The following is a 20,729-nucleotide window of genomic DNA, read 5'->3' on the forward strand; positions in this document are numbered from 1 at the left end:
TCTCCACGTGGACAGCAGGATAGTCTGCGGCCAGTCTCTCTCTCTCTCTCTCTGCTTGTTTTCTGTCTTTTGAGTCTCTGTCAGTCCTCTCTTAATGTCCATCCATCTTTCTTCAGCAGCTTATCCAGGACTGGCTCTTGACACTTCCTTGTCCCCAGACTTCCCTGTCTCCACGTTCTTGCTCCTGCTCTTCCAGGTGCATACTGAGGTCTTCTCAGGCCATCAGAGGGACATAGTCCCAGAGCTCAGGACCATAGGGCAGGGTGGGGGCATAGATTGAATCCAGAGCTTCACCTTTGGGTTCAGCTCCTTCACCACAACGGACCGAAACGACTGCATCACTGCAGCCGCTGCACCGATCCGCCTGTCAGTCTCACCTCCATCCGTCCCTCCCTCCTGAACAAGACCCCAAGATACTTGAACTCCTCCACTTGGGCCAGGGTCTCTCCACCGGCCTGGAGAGGGCAGACCACCTTCTTCTGGTCCAGGACCATGACCTTTGTTTGGAGGTGCTGATCCTCATCCCTGTCGCTTCACACTCGACTGCAAACCACCCCAGTGCATGATGGTCCAGGTTCCATGTAGCCAACAGGACAACATCTTCAAGAAGCGGACGCCCTCCAGCCCCTGGTCCCTGAACCAGACCCCTTCTGGCCTCGGTCCCCAAATCAGACCCTCTTTGGTCCCACAAGCCCTGGAGCCCCTATGGAGGGTCTAGAGCTGGATAATGTCTTCATGTCTTATTTTATGTCTCTGCTTTCACACTGTCCAGATCTATTTCTCTGTCAATCTGTCAATCTGTCTTTCTGTGTGTGTGTGTGTGTGTGTGTGTGTGTGTGTGTGTGTGTGTGTGTGTGTGTGTCATAAACTCTGTTGTTTGAGATTCTGCTGATTCAGATACTTTCCCAGGCGTCTCAGAGTCGATCTCCATTCTATTTCCAGGTACGTCTAAGAAGAGTAATCGAGGAACGCAATTACATAAATACTACATGAAGCGCAGGACTCTGCTGCTGGCCTTACTGGTGAGGCACACACACACACACACACACACACACACACCCCATGTGATCTTCATCATCTTCATCATCTTCACCTGCGGTGTCTCTGCCGTTGGGCTGCAGGCCAGTGAGATCGAGCGTCTGACCACGTGGTACAACCCGCTGTCCACCCAGGAGCTGGCCATCGCCACCGAGCAGTCGGTGGAGACCAGCATCGCCAACTGGAGGTCCAAATACATCAGTCTGACCGAGAAGCAGTGGAAGGACAACGTCAACCTGGCGTGGAGCATCGCCCCGTACCTGGCCATGCAGCTCCCGGCCAGGTGGCGTCTCGTTCTGCTCGTTGTTCCGCCCTGACATGTGGAGCTAGCATGTCTGCTAACTGACGTTCACCCAGATGTTTGCTGGCTGTGGGGCGCCGGGGCGGCGGTTCACAGTCCAGCACCACAGGACGCTCCCAGAGCTTCCTGTTTCACACTGTTCAGGGCCTCAGCAGTGTGATTCCAGCTGAGGAATAATAAGAAGAAGAAGGAGCTTTTTTTTTACCTTGTTGTTCTTCAAAGTTAGATTTTTTTTTTCATTTTCAGTTTCCTGTATTTTCTTTAAATGCAGCTATTCTCTAAAACTTGAAATTTATTAATCACATTTATTCTGTTATTGTGAACAGTTTTCATTTTCAGAGCAGTGTATTTACTTTACAGTAGTATTTTCATCACACTTCAGTTTGTCGAAGCAGTGTGTGTTGTTGTTTATTGTGTTCGAGAGAATTATTTTTCAGAGCTGCAGGTAGTCCTGGTTCCTGTCTCTCAGAGTGACTGCCATGTGTTCGTGTGGTGGCTTTTGCAGGTTTAAGAACGACGCCATCGTGGCCGAGGTGACCCGGCTGGTGCGCCTGGACCCCGGAGCGGTGAGCGACGTCCCGGAGGCCGTGAAGGTGAGACGTGTCTGTCGTCCCGGGCCGGGCGGCGTCCCACTCAGGGACGTTAACCGTCCGTGTCTCCGAGCAGTTTCTGGTGACGTGGCACACCATCGACGCCGACTCTCCAGAGCTGAGCCACATCCTGTGCTGGGCGCCGGCCGACCCGCCCACCGGCCTGTCCTACTTCAGCAGCATGTACCCCCCTCATCCTCTCACCGCTCAGTACGGCGTCAAAGTGCTACGTTCCTTTCCTCCCGTACGTTCCAGGAAAGACACTCAGGTTCTTCCTCTCATCACGGCGGCCGTCTCCTTAACCCTTCCCCTGTTCTCCTCAGGACGCCATCCTCTTCTACATTCCTCAGATCGTTCAGGCTCTGCGTTACGACAAGGTCAGTGTGTCCACAACCCCACATCTGGCTTCACATCAGGAGCAAGCGTTCTCTTTTACCATGGCTTTTTTATTTTTTAAAATGTGCAGAGTTTAATACCTAAAAACGTCAGATGAACGGTTTGATTTATTGGATATACTTTGCTCCAGCAGAGCCCCATCATCCCTGCTGCAGTGTTTTTCAACCATTCCTTGATCCACCAATTTACACACAAGTAAACTTTATTTTGGGGAAGAAAAAAAAAAAAAAAAAACTTAGGACATTTTCATCAGGGAAAATAAAAGTTAAAAAAAGATGATTAGTGTCAGAAGTGTGTGAAGTAAAGTCAAAGTGGAGTGTAAATGGAAATGGGAGCACGGATATGGGCTCGTTATCCCACAGAACAGCCATCATCCATTTTCTTCTATTTAAGTTCAAAAAGATTGCCATGTGACAAACCACACATCTATTCCTCTGTTTAACTCTTCATTCTGTTGTCAGTTTTATTTATTTACTCATTCTTTTAATAGCATGAGCAAGGTAACATGTTGACTGCTTCTTTCTACAGTCGCCCATCCTCTTCCAACTTTGATATCGAAGCTTTCCATCAAAAGATTTTTTTTCTTCAAAGTCCTATTTTAAATGAACATATAAACATGTACTTCTTCTGCACTGATACATGTCAGCATCACTACTTCAGTGTCTGTGTCTTTTTATTGTGAACTTACTTTGAAGTTAAGCTATTTGGATTTCAAGAGTCTCGGTTTTCAAATGTACTTAGACAGTGAACAGGTTTTCCTGCTTTTCCTGTTTTTTTTTAGCAAAATTAAAAAGTAGAATGGAGAGAATAAAGATGTTTTCCCTCTCTTTCTGGCTCAGATGGGCTATGTGAGGGAGTATATTTTGTGGGCGGCTCAGAAATCTCAGCTCCTGGCTCATCAGTTCATCTGGAACATGAAGACTAACATCTTCATGGACGAGGAGGGACACCAGAGAGACCGTGAGTACACTCACCACTTCCCCAAGTCAAACCAAGCAAAGACCTCTTTTCATTCAGCTTCTAACCCAGTATTGACAAAGAAACCATCCAGGTTATTGAGTACACAAATTAAAAACAATCAATGAAACATTGAAGAGGTTACAAAAAAGGGAGATTTCAGTGAGAAACTGGTTACAACACGTTCTATGGCATTTGATTCAGTAGCTGACCAGTAAGCAACGTAAGGTCACTCTCCCTTGTGATGCCTGAACCCGTCAGTTCTAGGCTGCTGAGCAGGGTAGAGCCTGGTCAGTGCCTGGATGGGAGACCTGAAAAAATGGAACACCAGGAGGCCTGCAGGGCGGTCGGTAGAGATGAGCGGATTGCAGTTGCATCCATGTGTCGGGCGGATGACATGATAAAAAATTAAGATTTTAATTACATATAGGCGGGTTGCGGTTGAAGCACTCAAATAAAAAAAAGCAACATTTTAAATATTATTCCAAACGTAAAGAAACCAACAAAAGCGATAGAAAAACACTTTGATCAGGCAATAGCCTGTTGGCCTTTTCAATGGCGATCAGCGTCTCGCTGCAGGTGCAGAAAACAAGTGTCGGCCGGTAGGTGAGACGCGCCACATGCAGGCGGTGGATCTGCCGCTGTGTGGAGGTTTGAGGTGATGCTGGGTCCCTCTCTGGCTGGTGGATGTTGGGGCGTCGCCGGACTCTCCCCGTTCCCAGATGACTCCTCATCGGTGACAGACCCTCGTCTGCCGTCACCTCCAGCACCCCTTCCCGCACGCGCCCTGCTGCTGCGCTTCCTCCTTGTTTCTCTGTGCTCTGCTGGCGCCTGCTCCCTTTCTGCGACACGGCCAGTACCAACAGCAGAGGCATCTTCAATATACCATAAAAACTGTTCTGCGGATGGCGGCCGGGTTTGGTTTTGAAAATTGATAAAAAATCGTTTGTGCGGTCGGATAGCAGGCGGATGGAGATTTTAAGAAGCAGTTGCAGATGGAAAAAAAGGCCATCCGCGCATCTCTAACGGTCGGTGGTAGTCGGACGGACGGTGGGTGATAGACGGTTGGTGGTAGTTAGACGGTTGGTGGTAGTGAGCGGTGGGTTGTAGTCAGACGGTTGGTGGTAGTCAGACGGTGGGTGGTAGTCAACGGTCGGTGGTAGTGGACGGTGGGTGGTAGTGAGCAGTTAATGGTAGTCAGACGGTGGGTGGTAGTCAGACTGTGGGTGGTAGTGAACGGTCGGTGGTAGTCAGACGGTCGATGATAGTCAGACAGTTGGTGGTAGTCAGACGGTCTGTGGTAGTCAGACGGTGGGTGGTAGTGAACGGTCGGTGGTAGTCAGACAGTGGGTGGTGGTGAGCGGTCGGTGGTAGTCAGACGGTGTGTGGTACTGAGCAGTCGGTGGTAGTCAGACGGTGGGTGCTAGTGAACGGTCGGTGGTAGTCAGACGGTGGATGGTAGTGAACGGTCATTGGTAGTCAGACAGTGGCCAGTAGTCAGATGGTTGGTGGTAGTCATACGGTGGGTGGTAGTGAACGGACGGTGGTAGTGGACGGTGGGTAGTAGTGAGCGGTCGGTGGTAGTCAGACGGTGGGTGGTAGTCAGACGGTCGGTGGTAGTGAGTGGTCGGTGATAGACGGTTGGTTGTAGACAGATAGTGGATGGTAGTGTACGGTTGGTGGTAGACGGTTGGTGGTAGTGAGCGGTGGGTGGTAGTGAGCGGTGGGTGGTAGTGAACGGTCGGTGATTGTGAACGGTTGGTGGTAGTGAACGGTCGGTGGTAGTCAGACGGTGGGTGGTAGTCAGACAGTGGGTGGTAGTCAGCGGTCGGTGGTAGTCAGACCGTGGGTGGTAGTCAGATGGTTGGTGGTAGTGGACGGTCGGTGGTAGTGAACGGTTGGTGGTAGTGAACGGTCGGTGGTAGTGAACGGTTGGTGGTAGTGAACGGTTGGTGGTAGTGAACGGTGAGTGGTAGTCAGACAGTGGGTGGTAGTCAGTAGGGCTGAACGATATATCGTTATCATATCGATATCAGGATATGAACATTCAGGACATTACCGTATTGGCCCGAATATAAGACGACTCCGATTATAACACGACCCCTATTTTTCAAAGATCATTTTGTGGAAAAAAAAAATACTGAGAACAGGTCACTCATAAAACAGCTTTTTATTATACAATTACTATAAACTCAAAACTCACAACTGAGATAAAATTTCACGAGATATAAAATGAAAAAATATTACTACAGTATTGAATAAAAAATATATTCTCTTTCTCAAAATAAGAAACAATAAGCAACAAACAAGAACCTCAAGGGGTCCAAACTGCATAAATGATGTAAATAACTGTCCAGGTCCTTCAGCTGAATCAGGCTCTGGTGGTGGACATTCCGTCTGTCCGTCTTTCAGAGACGTATTCTCTCACCCTTCTATCAGTCTCTCTGAAGCGTCTCTCAGGACCACGGAAAGCTTTTCTCATAGCGTTAGCATCTGGAGTGTTTTTTCTGTGCTCTCCAATAAGAACGAGGCTCTGCTCCACCAGACCTCCTGGCGGCTTGGCAGTAGTTTGATGACTCTGCTGCGTTGATCACCATCAGTTTAAAGTTGGTATCATAACTTCTCCTCTGTCGTTTGCTCAGTTGTCCAGCGTTCAGCCCCTTTGTTCCAGATGATCCGCCATTTTTCATCAGATCATTTGATCTCATTTCATCGCTCCACTCGCTCTCTGCTCAGTGATACTTTGGCGCCATCTAGCGGCGCGGATGCGTATTGACCATCTACCGTAAGTCCGCGATTATAACACGACCCCACTTTTTAGGATGCAGTTTCTGGAAAAAAACATTGTCTTATATTCGGGCCAATACGGTAGTTTCTCAAAATCAAAGATATCAAGATTTCCCCTGCTTGCCCTGCGTGTCAGCTCGTCCATGCACAGGTAAGGCTAGCCAACCACAAACCTCGTTTACTGGTTGACAGCTGATGGCAGAGGGCGGCTGCAGAATCTGCACAAACGAGTTTGGTGGTAGTGGCAGTGAGTTCTCATAAATAAAACTGCATTTTTTTTACATTCTTTTGTATTATGATGTTTTTATTTTTCTGAAAAATGCTTAAATTTCACTGAATCCATTGTCATGTATCGTATCGATATCGAGATATCTGGCATGGATATCGAGATATGAAATTTTGGCCATATCGTTCAGCCCTAGTAGTCAGACGGTCGGTTGGTGCAAAATATCAGCTTTGCTTCTGTCGGTTTCCTCCAGAGGAGCTGTGGCTACAGACGTAACTGACCACCCCCCACTATGGAATAATGACATTGTGAGTTTCTGGAAAGCTGCTATATAAAACCCGTGCATGATTGTTATAAGTAAAAAGTAAAAAGAGAACATCACAAATACACACTTCAGTAAATATATCCATCCAATAAATGTGGAAGTGCAGATTTTGTGAGTTCATGTTGCTGTTGCTCCAACCCGAGAGCTCTACGTGATATACAGCACACTGGAGTAGCAGTAGGAAAGAAAAGAAAACAAAAGAAGAGCAGACGAGACAAAATGTATTCATTAATAAGTTCAATTAATTTAACATATTAAAAAAATACAAACATAACAATATAACTATATTAAAAAACACCGCGCCTCACAAAGAGTGTGGTAAAGACAGAAACGCCATCAGCTGGAGCGGGCAGGGCAGTTCAAGCTTCCTGTGGTGAGACCAAAGAGACGGGTATCAAGACAGTCACTCAGCAGGTTAATCAGATGAACCTCAGCCAGCAGGAGTCCAGCAGCAAGTGTTCAATCCTTTCCACAAGGTTCATGTTTGAATGTGACGCCAGCGTGATGAAGTGATATCGACTGCCGGTTCTGCCGTTCAGCTGACATCGGGGAGCTGCTGGAGCAGATGGTGGAGGAGATCACCGGCTCGCTGTCCGGCCTGGCCAAAGACTTCTACCAGAGAGAGTTCGACTTCTTCAACAAGATCACCAACATCTCCGCCATCATCAAGTAACCTCCGCTTGTTAACGCTCTGTCGCCTCCGGCTGTTTCTGCTCCTGAAGAGACGTTTTTTGCTTCCAGGCCGGTTCCGAAGGGCGAGGAGAGGAAGCGAGCCTGTCTCAAAGCCCTGTCAGACATCCGAGTGCAGCCCGGTAGGAAACCCTCCACTGCTGGACCGCCTGAGATTAGCCAGCGTTTCACAGCTCCAGCTCCTTCATTTCATCCGTGAAATGTTTCAGTGAACAAAGATAGAAGCTAGAAATTTAGAATTCAAATCTAAATACAGTTAAATCTTTTAAAATGAAATGACAGACATAATTTATTTCTAAAATAACCACTTGAAATGAGGATTTAGAATTGAAATCACAACAATAACCTTTTAAATTTAGAATTATTTGAACAAGAAAATAGAATTACAGACAATTCAAATAGGATTTAAATAAATTTTATTTAAAATGTTGATTTGTGTTTGATGTGAAAGAACCAGAATGAAAAATCAGGAAATCATAAGAATTTATGTTTTCCATTATTAGAAATTCATAACAAAACCAAGAAGGAATTCGAATAAAAAATCACTGTCATAATCTAAATGTATGTTAAAGGAAGTGAATAATAGTCATTGTTAAATTTGAGGTGTAACATTTTTCGAAGGCGTTTTTTCTTTCAGTCCTCTTCTGTTTTTAAATCACAGATAAAATATTTAGTTTGTATGAATACAAAGACGGTTGATGCCAGTATCTGTAACATGAATGCTTCAAGAATCCGTCAGTTCATCAAGCTGCCAGGAAGCTGGAAGAACAGCCGAACACTCCCTACATGTCTCTGGAGGCTGGTAGGGTTCACAGTGTCATATCTAACAGATAAACCAAGGAAACAGAATATGAAGACCAGGTTGTAAAAAAAAAAGAAAGGTGTATAGTAGCAACTGAAGAAAAGTCAAAAATCTTCTATAACACAACACAGAAATGAGGAAAATGGTAAATTTGAATCATGTGGAATTTTGAAATGACAAACGAAGGTCAAACTATGACAGCGAAAGAGCGATACGCAACAATGATCCCAGTTACGTGAAGACACCACAATCCGGACTGACGTAATAATCAATAATCAATTCCTGCTGGAAATGGCTCTCTGCTGGTTTTGTTGCGTTTGTAGGCTGCTACCTGCCGAGTAACCCTGAAGCCATCGTTCTGGACATCGATTATAAATCTGGGACGCCCATGCAGAGGTAACAGCCAGCGCCCGCACATCCGCATCATTCCCCTGGAGAAAGGTTCCTCACGGGGGTGTGTGTGTGTGTGTGTGTGTGTGTGTGTGTGTGTGTGTGTGTGTGTGTGTGTGTGTGCGCAGCGCCGCCAAAGCACCCTACCTGGCCAAGTTCAAGGTGAAGCGCTGCGGGGTGAGCGAGCTGGAGAGGGAGGGGCTCCGCTGCCCCTCGGACTCTCTGGAGGACGGCGAGGAGAACCCGGACGGCTCCCGCCGGGTCTGCTGGCAGGCGGCCATCTTTAAAGTGGGCGACGACTGCAGACAGGTCCTTCACTCTGACCACTCTGACCACGTCGGCCTCCAACAGGGAAACTAGTTCAGACGTTCACATGAAAAATGCTCCAATGCAGCCAAAAAGAGTCTGAAGAAGAAGAAATTCTGATTTAAATAAAAATGTATGAAGCTATATTAAATAGGTTTGCAGTTGGAACTGTAAATGAAATTCATAAAATGTTTATGAGAATGTAATTAGAGAAAATGCAGATTCTAATAGATGACACTCCTAAGATCATTTAAATTCAGGAACAAGTCTGTAAAAATTATAATATGCAGTTTAGAATAATTGCAATTAAATATATTGAATTAGAATATCAGAAACAGCTTTCTTGCCAAGTATAGTAGCCTAAACAAGGGATTTGTTTTGGTGGTGGTGCAAACATAGAAAAACATAAAAATAGATTTAAAAGGCACAAATATCAAATATAAATAGAGAGAATAAAGACAGAAAGAAATAACACAAGAAATAGCATAACACAAAATAGCAATAACAATAAATATGATGAGGATTTACAGAATTTAAATAAATTACTATACAGAATCAGAAATCAATATCAGTATTGGAACAGTTCAACCCATCTTTATTAAGGCGATGACGTATGAAATGCGTAGAGACAAAATAAGAGATTAGTGAAAAAAAACAGAACAGGGAAACATAATGAAAATGTAAAAAACAAGAAAAAAACTGAAAAAATATCCATTTTATTAGAAATAATATTTCAGCTACAAGAAGGAACGAACCAGATCAGGAGGAGCATTTAGAAGTGTAAAGAATAAGATTTACAATGAATCAACAAATGATACTGAAGCAGAATCAAACACCGGAGGAATTAGGAGAGCGGTGAGAACTTCTGATGATCGCTTTTCTAAACAAAAGCAACTTGAAGATGAGAATTTCAGCGAAGAAAAAGAATTTGTGTCAGTATAATTAAATTTTATAATTTTTGTTATGCTTTTTTAAAAAATCTTATAGTTAGTGTGTGAAGATGTGTGTCTTAGTGTCTGAGGGTGTGTGTTAGTGTGTGTTCTCACCCTTGCTTCCAGGACATGCTGGCTCTGCAGATCATCGGGCTCTTTAAGAACATCTTCCAGCTGGTGGGCCTGGATCTCTTCGTCTTCCCCTACAGAGTGGTCGCCACTGCACCCGGGGTCAGAATGCGCTTTAGCTTCTTTTTCTTTTTTTCTTTTTTTTTTCAAATATGTGTTCCGATAGCTCCTTGGTTTGTGTGCTTTGTATCAGAAATGGTTCTTGTTTACTTGGCTGCAGCATAAAGTATAAAAGTGATGGGACGCCATGTTAACAGCCCTTCCTTCTGCACTCTGTGCAATAGCTTTCAGTTCACAGCTGTTCTGGAGATAGTCATTTTAATCTGCACTGGCTCGTGCTCTCTTGCACCAATCTCTTTTCTGCTCCTTCCATCTCCGGAAAAGCTGTGAACAACTTCAGCCTACAAACTTCTTTCATTCACACACAGTAAGTTACACCCAAAACCAGCCCAACGAACATTGTTGGCTCTGATATTTTCTACACCATTAGCCATGAAGGACAATGAAGTATTAAAGCCGCGAGCGGCGTCAAAAGGCCCTCGCCGGCCGCTTACCTGACCCGCCCCGTTTTATTCTTTCATTGATGTTTTTGACCTGCATGTGTGTCAGAATTCATGTGTCCAATTTGACACATTTCCATGGTAACAGGTAAATTTAATCTAATGGGACATTTTTCACTTGGGCCCATTAGAATAACATGGGGAACTTCAGCCATCGCCATGGCAACACCGTTAAAATTACAACATGGTTACCATGTGCTTTTTGATTGGGACCACATGAAGAAATTATCACCCAAATTTCATTCATTTCTGACAAACTAATAATTTTACTCCCCGTACAGATTTTATTTTGATTCTGTAGGGGGCGCTGTAACGCCCATTGTCAAAATGTCACTGTCAATGTGTCCAGATAAGCAGGGTCAATAAGTGTTTAGTATTTGGCTGAGATTGGATTCGTTATGTAGAAATGGCAGCCATTTATCACACTCAAAAAATGGCAAAATTTGACATCAACTTTGCGGCGTTGCCACGCGGAAACCGTGACCTGAAGATTTATGATTTGGATAACTTTCAATTGTCCACTTGTGTAGATGGTGTCCACCAAATTTCAGCTCATTTGGGGAAGCGCGCGATCAAAACAAACATTTTGTACGACGTCCTGGAAAACGCTGACTCAGCATTTTTGAAAATTCAATCCCAGCTCGCTGCTTTCCTGCTGTTCTGAGGGCGGGGTCATAATAATATTTTTTGTTTGTCCCAACAAGGCGCATGTGTATACCGAATATTGTGGCTGCATGACAAATTTATTGCGGACCCCCTCCCATTGACGCAATGTATTTTGATATTTGCAGGTGGCGCTGTAGAGCCAATTTTTAAATCCCAACATTGAAACACATATTAAACAAAATTTTTCGCCGGAACTGAATTTTGTGCAAAATTTGGTGAGTTTTCGAGCATGTTCAGGGGGTCAGATTCCTGTTTAAAGAGCAGAAGAAGAAGAAAAGAATAATATTTTTTGCAAAAACAATATGCGATTTTTTTTTCCGCCGTTATTTCGCCCACATGTTATATATTGTCGGAAAGGTCTCGGGAAGCCCGACGCGTCTGTCAGGTGTTTGAGAGTGTGAATGTCTGTGGTCGAGCGCTACACGCTCGACAAGTCATGTTTGTGTGTGAGAGTGTGTGTGTGTTTTTCAGTTTGTACGTGTGTGTGTGAGTGCATGCTGGTGTGTGTGTTTGGACATGTTGGCCTATGTCTGTGGTGGAGCGCTGTGTTGCAGAAACAACAGGCCCTTCGCCCTTGGCTGGCCAGGGCTCGGGCCTGATAAGAGTTCTGAGTTCAGCTGTGTGTTGTAGCATAAATACATTTCATGCAGTTTAAATGTTTTCTGGAAAATGGCCGTCAGTGGAGAGTTGCAGCATGCTGAAAGCAGCCGGTACAGCCAGTGGCCGCGGTTACAGGATGTTTTCTAATTCACAGTAATTATTCAGAAATAAGAATTCTCCTTTGTTTTCACATTGGATTGGTAATTCTGAACTAAGGTTTGGATGGAAAAGACATTTATTCTCTTTAACTTAAAATTCCTCTTCAGATCTGAGGGTTGTAAAGGGACTGGACAGGAGGAGGAAGTGATGTAATTACATCTACAGGAAGTAAATAAATGATCCATTTCTTTCTTTCTTGATTAACTGTGACGCTACAACTTCAAAATGGTTTTATACTTCCGTCCATCCACTCTTTTCATTATATACATTTCTTCTATTAAAGGTGCAATAAATGAGAAACTTACTAAAAAAAAATAAACCATTCGCATTTTTCTCCTGTCATTGAAGACATGTTCCCTTTAAACAATCTGTCTTCTCAATCAGTAAATGTCTTGGTCAAGTTTTTTTCCTTCAAAATGAGACTCCCGGGATGGAACAGCTCCGATGGGTGGGGCTAGACGTCACACTTCCTGGTTCCAGAGTCAATCGTATGAGCGTTCCCGAGATTTCCAAATTAATTTCAGTCAATCAAGCAATCCGGATTCTATGACCGCGCTGCTGGCTGACCGGCTGCAGGTGTGCACAGCTCACGCCGCCAGGGCGACGCACCTGAACTGGTCAGAACTGGTGTGAACGTGGCCTGGGCTCTGCCGGCTGCTCCTCCTGTGTCCCGCTCCAGAGAGAAGAGCCTGATGGGTAATGTTCCACCTTCTGCAGTGCAGCAAAGCCTGAAGCGCGCTGCAGGACCACATTCACCCATTCACACACCACTGGAGGCATCTGCGCTCAGTCCACTGGGAGCAGTTCGGGGTCTTGCTCAAGGACACTTGGACACACGGGCAGGGGGAGCTGGAGACTTGAACCAACAACCGACCGAGCCATGGCCGCCCCGGCTGCTGGATGAGTTGATGCTGACGGTGTTGTTCTCCGCAGTGTGGCGTGATCGAGTGCATCCCCGACTGCAAATCCAGAGACCAGCTGGGCCGGCAGACGGACTTCGGGATGTACGATTACTTCCGTAATCAGTACGGGGACGAGTCCACGCTGGCCTTCCAGAAGGTGTGGGGCTTGGTGGCCTTTCCGTCCGTCACCATTCATGTCTCTCTGTGGATTTCAAAGGGCCGCTTGCAGATACTTTTCATGCGGTTTCGTTTTCACCGTTCAGCAGGCTGCTGATTCGCTGACTTCTACACATCACAAAGTGTTCCGTCTTCACTTCTTCTGTACATAATAGCTGTTTCATGAACACCAGCACTACGGCAGGCCTGTTAGCTCAAAATACCTCAACTCCTCATTTATATTCATTCATTCGTTTTCTACCGCTTCTCCCTTTCGGGGTCGCGGGTGGCTGGAGCCGATCCCAGCTGCTGTGGGCGAAGGCGGGGTCACCCTGGACAGGTCGCCAGTCTGTCGCAGGGCTGACATGTACAACCATTCACTCCTAGGGGCAATTTAGGGAGACCAATTAACCTGGCATGCATGTTTTTGGACCGTGGGAGGAAGCCGGAGTACCCGGACAGAACCCACGCACACACAGGGAGAACATGCAAACTCCACACAGAAAGGCCCCGAGCCCCGGCCGGTATTTGAACTCAGGACCTTCTTGCTGTGAGGCTCGAGTGCTAACCACTGCGCCACCGTGTAGCATTTGTAGTCATGAAAAAATCATTATTTATTTGCAGTGCAAATAATTTCTACACACCACTTACAAACGTGGAGGATGCAAACAGAATCCGCAGCCACCCTGCACAGTGTCAGATGGGTGTAAGCGCTGCCCCACCGTGTCAGTGTTTGAGTTGATGGTTGAGTTCTTGGTTAGTTACTTTCTAACAAACAGATTCATCAGTAAATACGCTGATGGCTCTGTCATCGTCAGCCTGCTTGGTAATGATGAAGGCGCTCATGGACAGGGGCTCGATGGCTTTATGTCCTCGTTGTAGTTCCTCCAGACCAGTGTCTCTCAAATGAAGCATGTTTTAGTAAGTGATTTCAGACGTCCACTCCCAGTTCCTTTGAGCAGCGGAGCTGATGACCCGCTGCAAATATTTAGGAACAATTGATACCAAGTTCAAATTTGTCCTTAACGGTGAGATGCTCAGCGAGAAAGGCCAGCAAGGCCTCTTCTGTCTGAGGAAGTTCGCTAAATTCCAAGTCGACAGTGGCTTTATTGAATCTGTCCTTTCTGTCCTGCCATCTGTCGGTATGTTACCTCGCCAACAACGACTAGAACTCCCTCAGAAGAATGGCTCAGGCATCACCTGGGGTGAACTTTAGCAGCCTGGATCAGATCTTTACGCTCAGCTGCTCATCATCTGGAGTGCAAGCTGCTTCCTCCTGGTGTCCGACCAGCCGCTCCTCAGCTGCAAAAAACAGATAGAACTCTAAACGCCACGGAGAGGAGGAAGTGACTGCACCACTGTGACGGTTTCACCTGGTGGTTGCTGGTTTAACTGTGTTCATTTGCTGATTCTCCCGATGCTGTGCTCTGTGTAGTGTGCACTTTTCGCTCTGGTTGTTAGTTTTTTGGTTGATATTGCTATTTGGGGATCAATTCATTGGTTTGAAGGTGTGTGTGGTGAGGTGTAGTCATCAGCAGGTTCGGATCGTCATTCTGGTGTGGTCTTCACAGGCTCGGTATAACTTCATCCGCAGCATGGCGGCGTACAGCCTGCTGCTCTTCCTGCTGCAGATCAAAGACCGACACAACGGGAACATCATGCTGGACAGCAAGGGACACCTCATCCACATCGGTGAGCGGCACACGCCTCTGCCTTCCCGCCCCTCGCGTCATTTCCAACACCACTTCCTGTCCCTGCAGATTTCGGCTTCATGTTCGAGAGCTCGCCCGGCGGGAACCTGGGCTGGGAGCCGGACATCAAGCTGACGGATGAGATGGTGATGATCATGGGAGGAAAGATGGAGGCCACGCCCTTCAAGTGGTTCATGGAGATGTGTGTCAGAGGATATCTGGCGGTGCGGTGAGAAAAACAGAACATTTTGTGGACATTTTGGCTTCAGTGAGAACGAAAACACAATATCAGATCTGAAAGAACGTCTCAGCAGGTACAGCACATTTACTGCAAACGCAAACCCAGCTGGATCTGAAACGACTTCAAATGATGGAAAGAATGTGGTTGAGATAGAGAGAGGGAGACAAAGACAGACAGACTGAGAGAGACAGAGACGAAGACAGACAGAGGGACAGACAGGCTGAGGCAGCTGGAGCGGTGTTTTGTTGGTCAGCTGGGATTCAGTGTCCGGTGAGTCTCCGCTCAGAGGACGATGGAGACGCCGAGCTTTGTGCCTGATGGAGCCGCTGCTGCCACGCCTGGTGCTTTGTATTTTAGTTTTAGTCCAGTCTTTTGTCAAATTGTCGGTGTAGTTTTGATACGTTTTAGGCTCGTTCATGCTGCTTTTCATCTCCTCGAGTTTTAGTCGACTGAGTATTTTAGTCTCATTAGTCAGAATGAAACCAGTCAATGTTTTAGTCAATGGAAATTGTAGTTTCCTCTCTTTTTAGTTGTATTATTATTTTATATTAATATAAAGATAGAACATATACTGTTTTTGAGTAATGTAGTCAGTATAGTGTAATCTCCTGGTACAGCTGTAGACCTGCCAGTGGGACCAGCCATGAGAATTAGCCACTGTAAAATCGCCTGTATTTTATTTATAGTTTAGAACCCCGGTCAGGCCACAGAGCAAGCCAGTGATTGGGCCTGAGCCGGAGTTTAGAGCGGGAGACGCTGCCACACAGTGGCTGGAATATGAACATGTCAGCGTGATCCAGCCTCCCTGCTCCGCTGCAGCTCGGGGCGTCTCGGCGTCTCGGCGTCTCGGCGTCTCGGCGTCTCGGCGTCTTCCACTTGCTGCAGAGGATTTTCAAGGCCCGTCTCTCTCATTCCGCTGTTGTTTGCGATCGAGAACGTGGGCTCTGGTTTTCTCTTTAATTCTGTGTGAAAAGTTTTCCGTCTGGTCCTCGGTCCAGGCGTACAGCTCCAGCTTTACTGGAACTGAACTGGTCCCGTCTCGTCCTCTGACCACATTTCTTTCTCCACAAATCTGGAAAATGAGAGCATGAAAAGTGCTTAGTGATATTGGATATCTGGAGTCTGAAAACCAAAGGATTTTGGAAAGACCTTTTTCCGTTGTGTAAATAGAAGCAGGAAGTGTTAACTGCTGTGTGAGAGGCAGGGTGATGCTGATTCCTGTCATGTCTCCTGTGTTCTGGACCGACAGGCCCTACATGGACGCCGTGGTTTCCCTGGTGACGCTCATGCTGGACACCGGACTGCCCTGCTTCAGGGGACAAACCATAAAGCTGCTCAAGTACGTCCAACCAGAGTGCAGCTGCTTCAGAGCCATCCATTCACCACAGCCTCTGAACTTTGACCTCTGGGTTCACACCCTTCTACTCCTCATATCTGTAAAGTGCTGGAAGAAAGAACATTTCTCAGGCAATTGGAGAAAAATGAAATGGTGAAACTTTAAATACTCCAACACAAATACCTCCAAAAAGCAGAAATGACAAGAGAAAGTAAAATACCATGAAGGTTCTAAACAGTACATAAGAAGAAAGCTTTTCCAGAGATATGAAGAGAAAGAAAGAACACATTTTATGTCCACAAAGATGTCCCAAAAATTCTGAATTACAAGCACAACACTCACTTAAATGAACGTCTCTTTCTACTTCATTGCAACATTTTCATCATTTCTTTTACTTTCTTTGTGCATTTTTCCTAAAACTTTCTACTAGTGCTGGCATTTGATTAAAATTTTTTAACTAATTAATCACAGCTGACCTCCATTAATCACGGTTAATCACATCGTTTGTGAAGTTGAAATGGACACAAAAAAATCACCAGATAAGGCAGTAAAACGTCTTTCTGTGAATGTTTTAACTGAACTGAAGCAGTTTCTCAGCAGAAAACACTAATGTGGGATTTGAACCAGCCAACATATTAAAGTTGAGTTGCTCAAGGGAAGGTCAGTCCCAGTGTCTGTCTGGGTGTAGAACAGTCCAGAACATCGACGCCTCAGGAGGACGTTTGGAACATTTCAAGCTTCAGATGAAGAATCAATCCTCATGAACCAGCTGGACTGAACAGGAGGAGAAACCAGGAAGTCTCCGTGACGGGAACAGGAGTTTCCTCTCCTCTCTTCTAACAGCCCTGTCTGATAACCCCAACTCTCAGATTGATCACAATTTTAAAAAGTAAAAAGCCCTTCATTAGTGAATCGGGATTAGCTGTGATGTACATTTTCTGATTCCTTGCTCCAAAGCATGCCACGAGTCAAGTCTCTCCTTTTATTCCAGAGGACGATTCAATCCACAGATGAGCGAGAAAGATGCAGCGGCGTTCATGATCAAAGTCATCCAGAGCTGCTTCCTCAGCAGCAGGTGGGAATCCAAACTCTCATCTGACCTTACGACGCCGTCAGCGTCCGGTTCTCACAGCTCTGTTTGACGTCCACAGGAGCAAAACCTACGACATGCTGCAGTATTACCAGAACCAGATCCCTTACTGACCCCCCAGCCCCGCCTGCAGTCCCGCTTCACCACCGCACCGTCTTTCAGTGTGGCGCCAGGGAGCCGTCCCACCCGCAGATGTGTCCACTCACCCAGAAGTCACCCTTCAACACACTGAGGTCGCACGGCGAGCCGCCGCCGCCTGGCGAGCCGCCGCCGCACGGCGAGCCGCCGCCTGGCGAGCCGCTGCCACACGGCGAGCCGCCGCCTGGCTAGTCGCTGCCACATGGCGAGTCGCCGCCTGGCGAGCCGCTGCCACACGGCGAGCCGCCGCCTGGCTAGTCGCTGCCACACGGCGAGCTGCCGCCTGGCGAGCCGCTGCCACACGGCGAGCCGCCGCCTGGCGAGTCGCTGCCACACGGCGAGCCGCCGCCTGGCGAGTCGCTGCCACACGGCGAGCCGCCGCCGCATTACTGTCTTGACCGTCACTTTTCCGCTGTTTTGTGTTTGTCATGCTGTAACTCTCCACTTTTATGCACTTTATAGATGACAGTATTTCATGTATTAACCAAGAGATTACGCCTGAGAGGGTCAAAGGTCAATCAGTGAGTGTTTCCCCTCACAGGTATAGAAGTCATTAGGTAAATCTGAAGTCAGTATTTAAGGCTGTATGCTGTGCTGTCAAAACACAGCGGTTTTTTTTTAGAAGAATATTTCATTTCTAACTCCTGTCAGGTTTTACTGAGAAATTTTCTTTTCCACAACAGGAACTCAGCTGTTGCCTTGCCATTGTTTTGCACGTCTGAGTATTCTGGGGGACAATGCAGGGAAAAGCATGATAAACAGCAATAACTAACTGGGGATGCACCACAATCATCCTTCAAAAAGAAGAGTTTAAGCACGATTGCTAGCCTTTAGCTACCTGAAAAGACTCCTGGGCCGGGCGACATGGACCAAAACACGCCTCTTCCTGTCGTTCCTCAAAATGGAGATCACTGATTCTCCACAAATACAATTCCAGATCAACAGAAACCGTGCTGAAGGCTGGCGGCTGTGGAGGCCTGCAGCTGTGGCTCAACACACTGCAGTGTGTGTCCGCCCACTCGGATGGATGAAAGCAGCAGGTCTTCTGTCTTAAAACTATTTTAACGCAACAGTCTTTATCAGTATGAAGGGTGTTGTATTTCTCTACACTGAACTGTAGTGAAAGGTTGTTTTATTGTGAGTTAGGGTCTGTTGCCCGGCGCTACCGAGTCCTGAAGTGGATACTTGTTAAAGCTCGAGTCCGGAGTTTTGAAAGAGAGGTTTTTTTAATCCAATGTCTTTAGGCTCCGCCCTCCCTCTGCTTTCTTGAGCGACCAAGCCACGCCCCTTTAATTGTGCACGCGAATTATCTGTGGGGTGAAAATGAGAGCCTCCAGTCCTGCAGCATCCTCCATGTTGAGCTGTTTACGGTGGATGTTCAGCAGACGGTGGATATATCTGCTGCAGAGCTAACTCTCCTCTGCTGGGCGAGCGACGTGCTCTCTGGCTGCTCCACATGTTGACTGACGGCACGACAAGGCGGAAGCTCGAAATCTATTGGCTGAAGCTGACCGGTGCTTTTTCGGATAACATGGGGGTCTATGAGACGAAGGCGGAGCTCATAAATACATTTTTATATTGCTTTATGCTGATATTATATTGTAGTATCGAACCAGACTGACACATTGAAGCTCTGTTGAAAAATGATTCACACACTGGAAACGAACGGAAACTCCGGACACCAGCTTTAAAAGACATGAAGCCTTCGGAACAGATTCACCGTCTGTCTCCTGTTTGTCTTTCTCACTTTCTCATGAACAGTAAAGAGTCTCCAAACCTTGCCTCCCCACCGCTGACGTTCAGTAAAGCTCACAGGGATTTAGTTCTCAGTCTCAGTTTCCAGTGGGTCTTGGACCCCAGACCTGATTCTGGTGCATCCCTCATAAAACACAACAAATGTTCTAATACATCAGAAAATCCCTTTAAGTATATACTGTATTGATTATTTCAGCTGAATGTTCCCAAAATAATGTTTTCTTGTGCTATTTTTGTTCTGTCTCTGTCACACCACCTCCAGACGTCACAGAAACCCAAACAGGTTTTTATTTCCAATTATGAGATTTTGTTTCCACTGTTTTCAATTCACAGCTTTTATTATGGCAGTGCAAAATAACGATGAAATGTAATGTGTCTGCACGACCCCCACGAGGTTTCACTAAATCCTTAACAGGATGGAGCTTCTGGTTCCATCGTTTAAATGTCATTAACGTTCTTCAGAAAAGCTTCAGTAGCCTACACAGGTTTAACATAGTAAACTAGAATGTGGCCCTCAGAGAGGCAGACCTCCGCCACAGGTCAAATCAGTCGCCAACAACAATAAGAACACCGTGTATAATAAAACAACGTTGTGATCGGGGGGGTGATGGCGTGCGGCCCCCTGTCGGCGGGCCTGCCCAACTATGTCAAAGACTCCCTATCTGTCAATGATAAAGAATCCTTTAAAACATTCCTGGATCCAGACAGTGATCCGAATCATCACCAAAATGTAATGGATTCTAAGTTCGCCCCAGACCCACCTTTCCACCAAGTTTCATTTCAATCCGTCCATTACTTTTTCCGTAATGTTGCTAACAGACCAACCAACCAACAAACCAACGTGATTACACAAGCTCCTTGGCGGAGGTAATAAAATGTGGCTGCAGTCTGCACCACCAGGTGTCACTAAATCCCAAACACAAGACTTTTATAGCCCTGTTAATATTCTGGACGGGAAAAGTCACTAAATGTTCTCTGCAGTACGAAGCAATAAGTCGGCGGCAGCAGCACCACCAGATGGCGCCAAACATCTGTTGGTCTCTACTCCATGACTGAAGCTGCAGAACAGGAAAGCTTCACTGCCTGGTCCGCCTGACCTCTGGCTGCAGACCAAACGTCCCCTGGATTACCTTTAAGATCAGCTGGAGATTCAGGGTTTTTAAACTTTTTTATGCACTCAGTTCGCCAAATTACAACCCAGTGCTTTCTCCTCTTCGCAGCTGCTGAAGAGCTCCGAACACTCGGTCTAATCTTGAAACTGACGGCTAAAATATGATGTGATGGTCATGTGACTTCAGTCGATATGAAGCTGAAGGAGGCAGTTCCGGCTGCGGGGGCTTCAGAGGAACCAGGAGCGGTGCTGGTTCTGCTGCTCGCAGTAGAAATAAGAACCTGAGTTCATGTTGTGGAGAACAAAGCAGATCTCTCAGCTGCAGGTCTTACATGAATAGCATTTGTTCTTTTTCCTGTGTTGTCTCTTCACCTCTCTCTCTTTATTATTTTAGTCCCCCACTTTTTGCGCCTTTGCTGTTCTTGTTTCTTTTTCAGTCTTCCTTTCTCGTGTGT

At 46.4% G+C, this 20,729-nt stretch overlaps 1 protein-coding gene across 4 annotated transcripts in view; it reads left to right on the forward strand.

The window, feature by feature from the left end:
- The window catches only part of pi4kaa (phosphatidylinositol 4-kinase, catalytic, alpha a), a 103,009-nt gene extending 84,279 nt beyond the window's left edge, over positions 1-18,730 (forward strand). For all 4 annotated transcript variants that reach the window (XM_030084472.1, XM_030084474.1, XM_030084475.1 and 1 more), the window contains exons 38-54: positions 943-1,022; positions 1,122-1,321; positions 1,845-1,932; positions 2,006-2,173; positions 2,253-2,306; positions 3,165-3,285; positions 7,160-7,289; positions 7,362-7,432; positions 8,436-8,508; positions 8,631-8,811; positions 9,867-9,971; positions 12,788-12,913; positions 14,484-14,604; positions 14,673-14,832; positions 16,094-16,183; positions 17,172-17,255; positions 17,332-18,730. In XM_030084472.1, coding sequence (XP_029940332.1) covers positions 943-1,022; positions 1,122-1,321; positions 1,845-1,932; positions 2,006-2,173; positions 2,253-2,306; positions 3,165-3,285; positions 7,160-7,289; positions 7,362-7,432; positions 8,436-8,508; positions 8,631-8,811; positions 9,867-9,971; positions 12,788-12,913; positions 14,484-14,604; positions 14,673-14,832; positions 16,094-16,183; positions 17,172-17,255; positions 17,332-17,383 — 1,904 coding nt within the window. In that variant the 3' untranslated portion in view covers positions 17,384-18,730. The remainder of the gene's footprint in view (positions 1-942; positions 1,023-1,121; positions 1,322-1,844; positions 1,933-2,005; positions 2,174-2,252; positions 2,307-3,164; positions 3,286-7,159; positions 7,290-7,361; positions 7,433-8,435; positions 8,509-8,630; positions 8,812-9,866; positions 9,972-12,787; positions 12,914-14,483; positions 14,605-14,672; positions 14,833-16,093; positions 16,184-17,171; positions 17,256-17,331) is intronic.
- The last annotated feature ends 1,999 nt before the right edge of the window (positions 18,731-20,729 follow it).

The sequence above is a fragment of the Salarias fasciatus genome (genome assembly GCF_902148845.1).
Source record: "Salarias fasciatus chromosome 7 unlocalized genomic scaffold, fSalaFa1.1 super_scaffold_4, whole genome shotgun sequence".
Taxonomy (NCBI): domain Eukaryota; kingdom Metazoa; phylum Chordata; class Actinopteri; order Blenniiformes; family Blenniidae; genus Salarias; species Salarias fasciatus.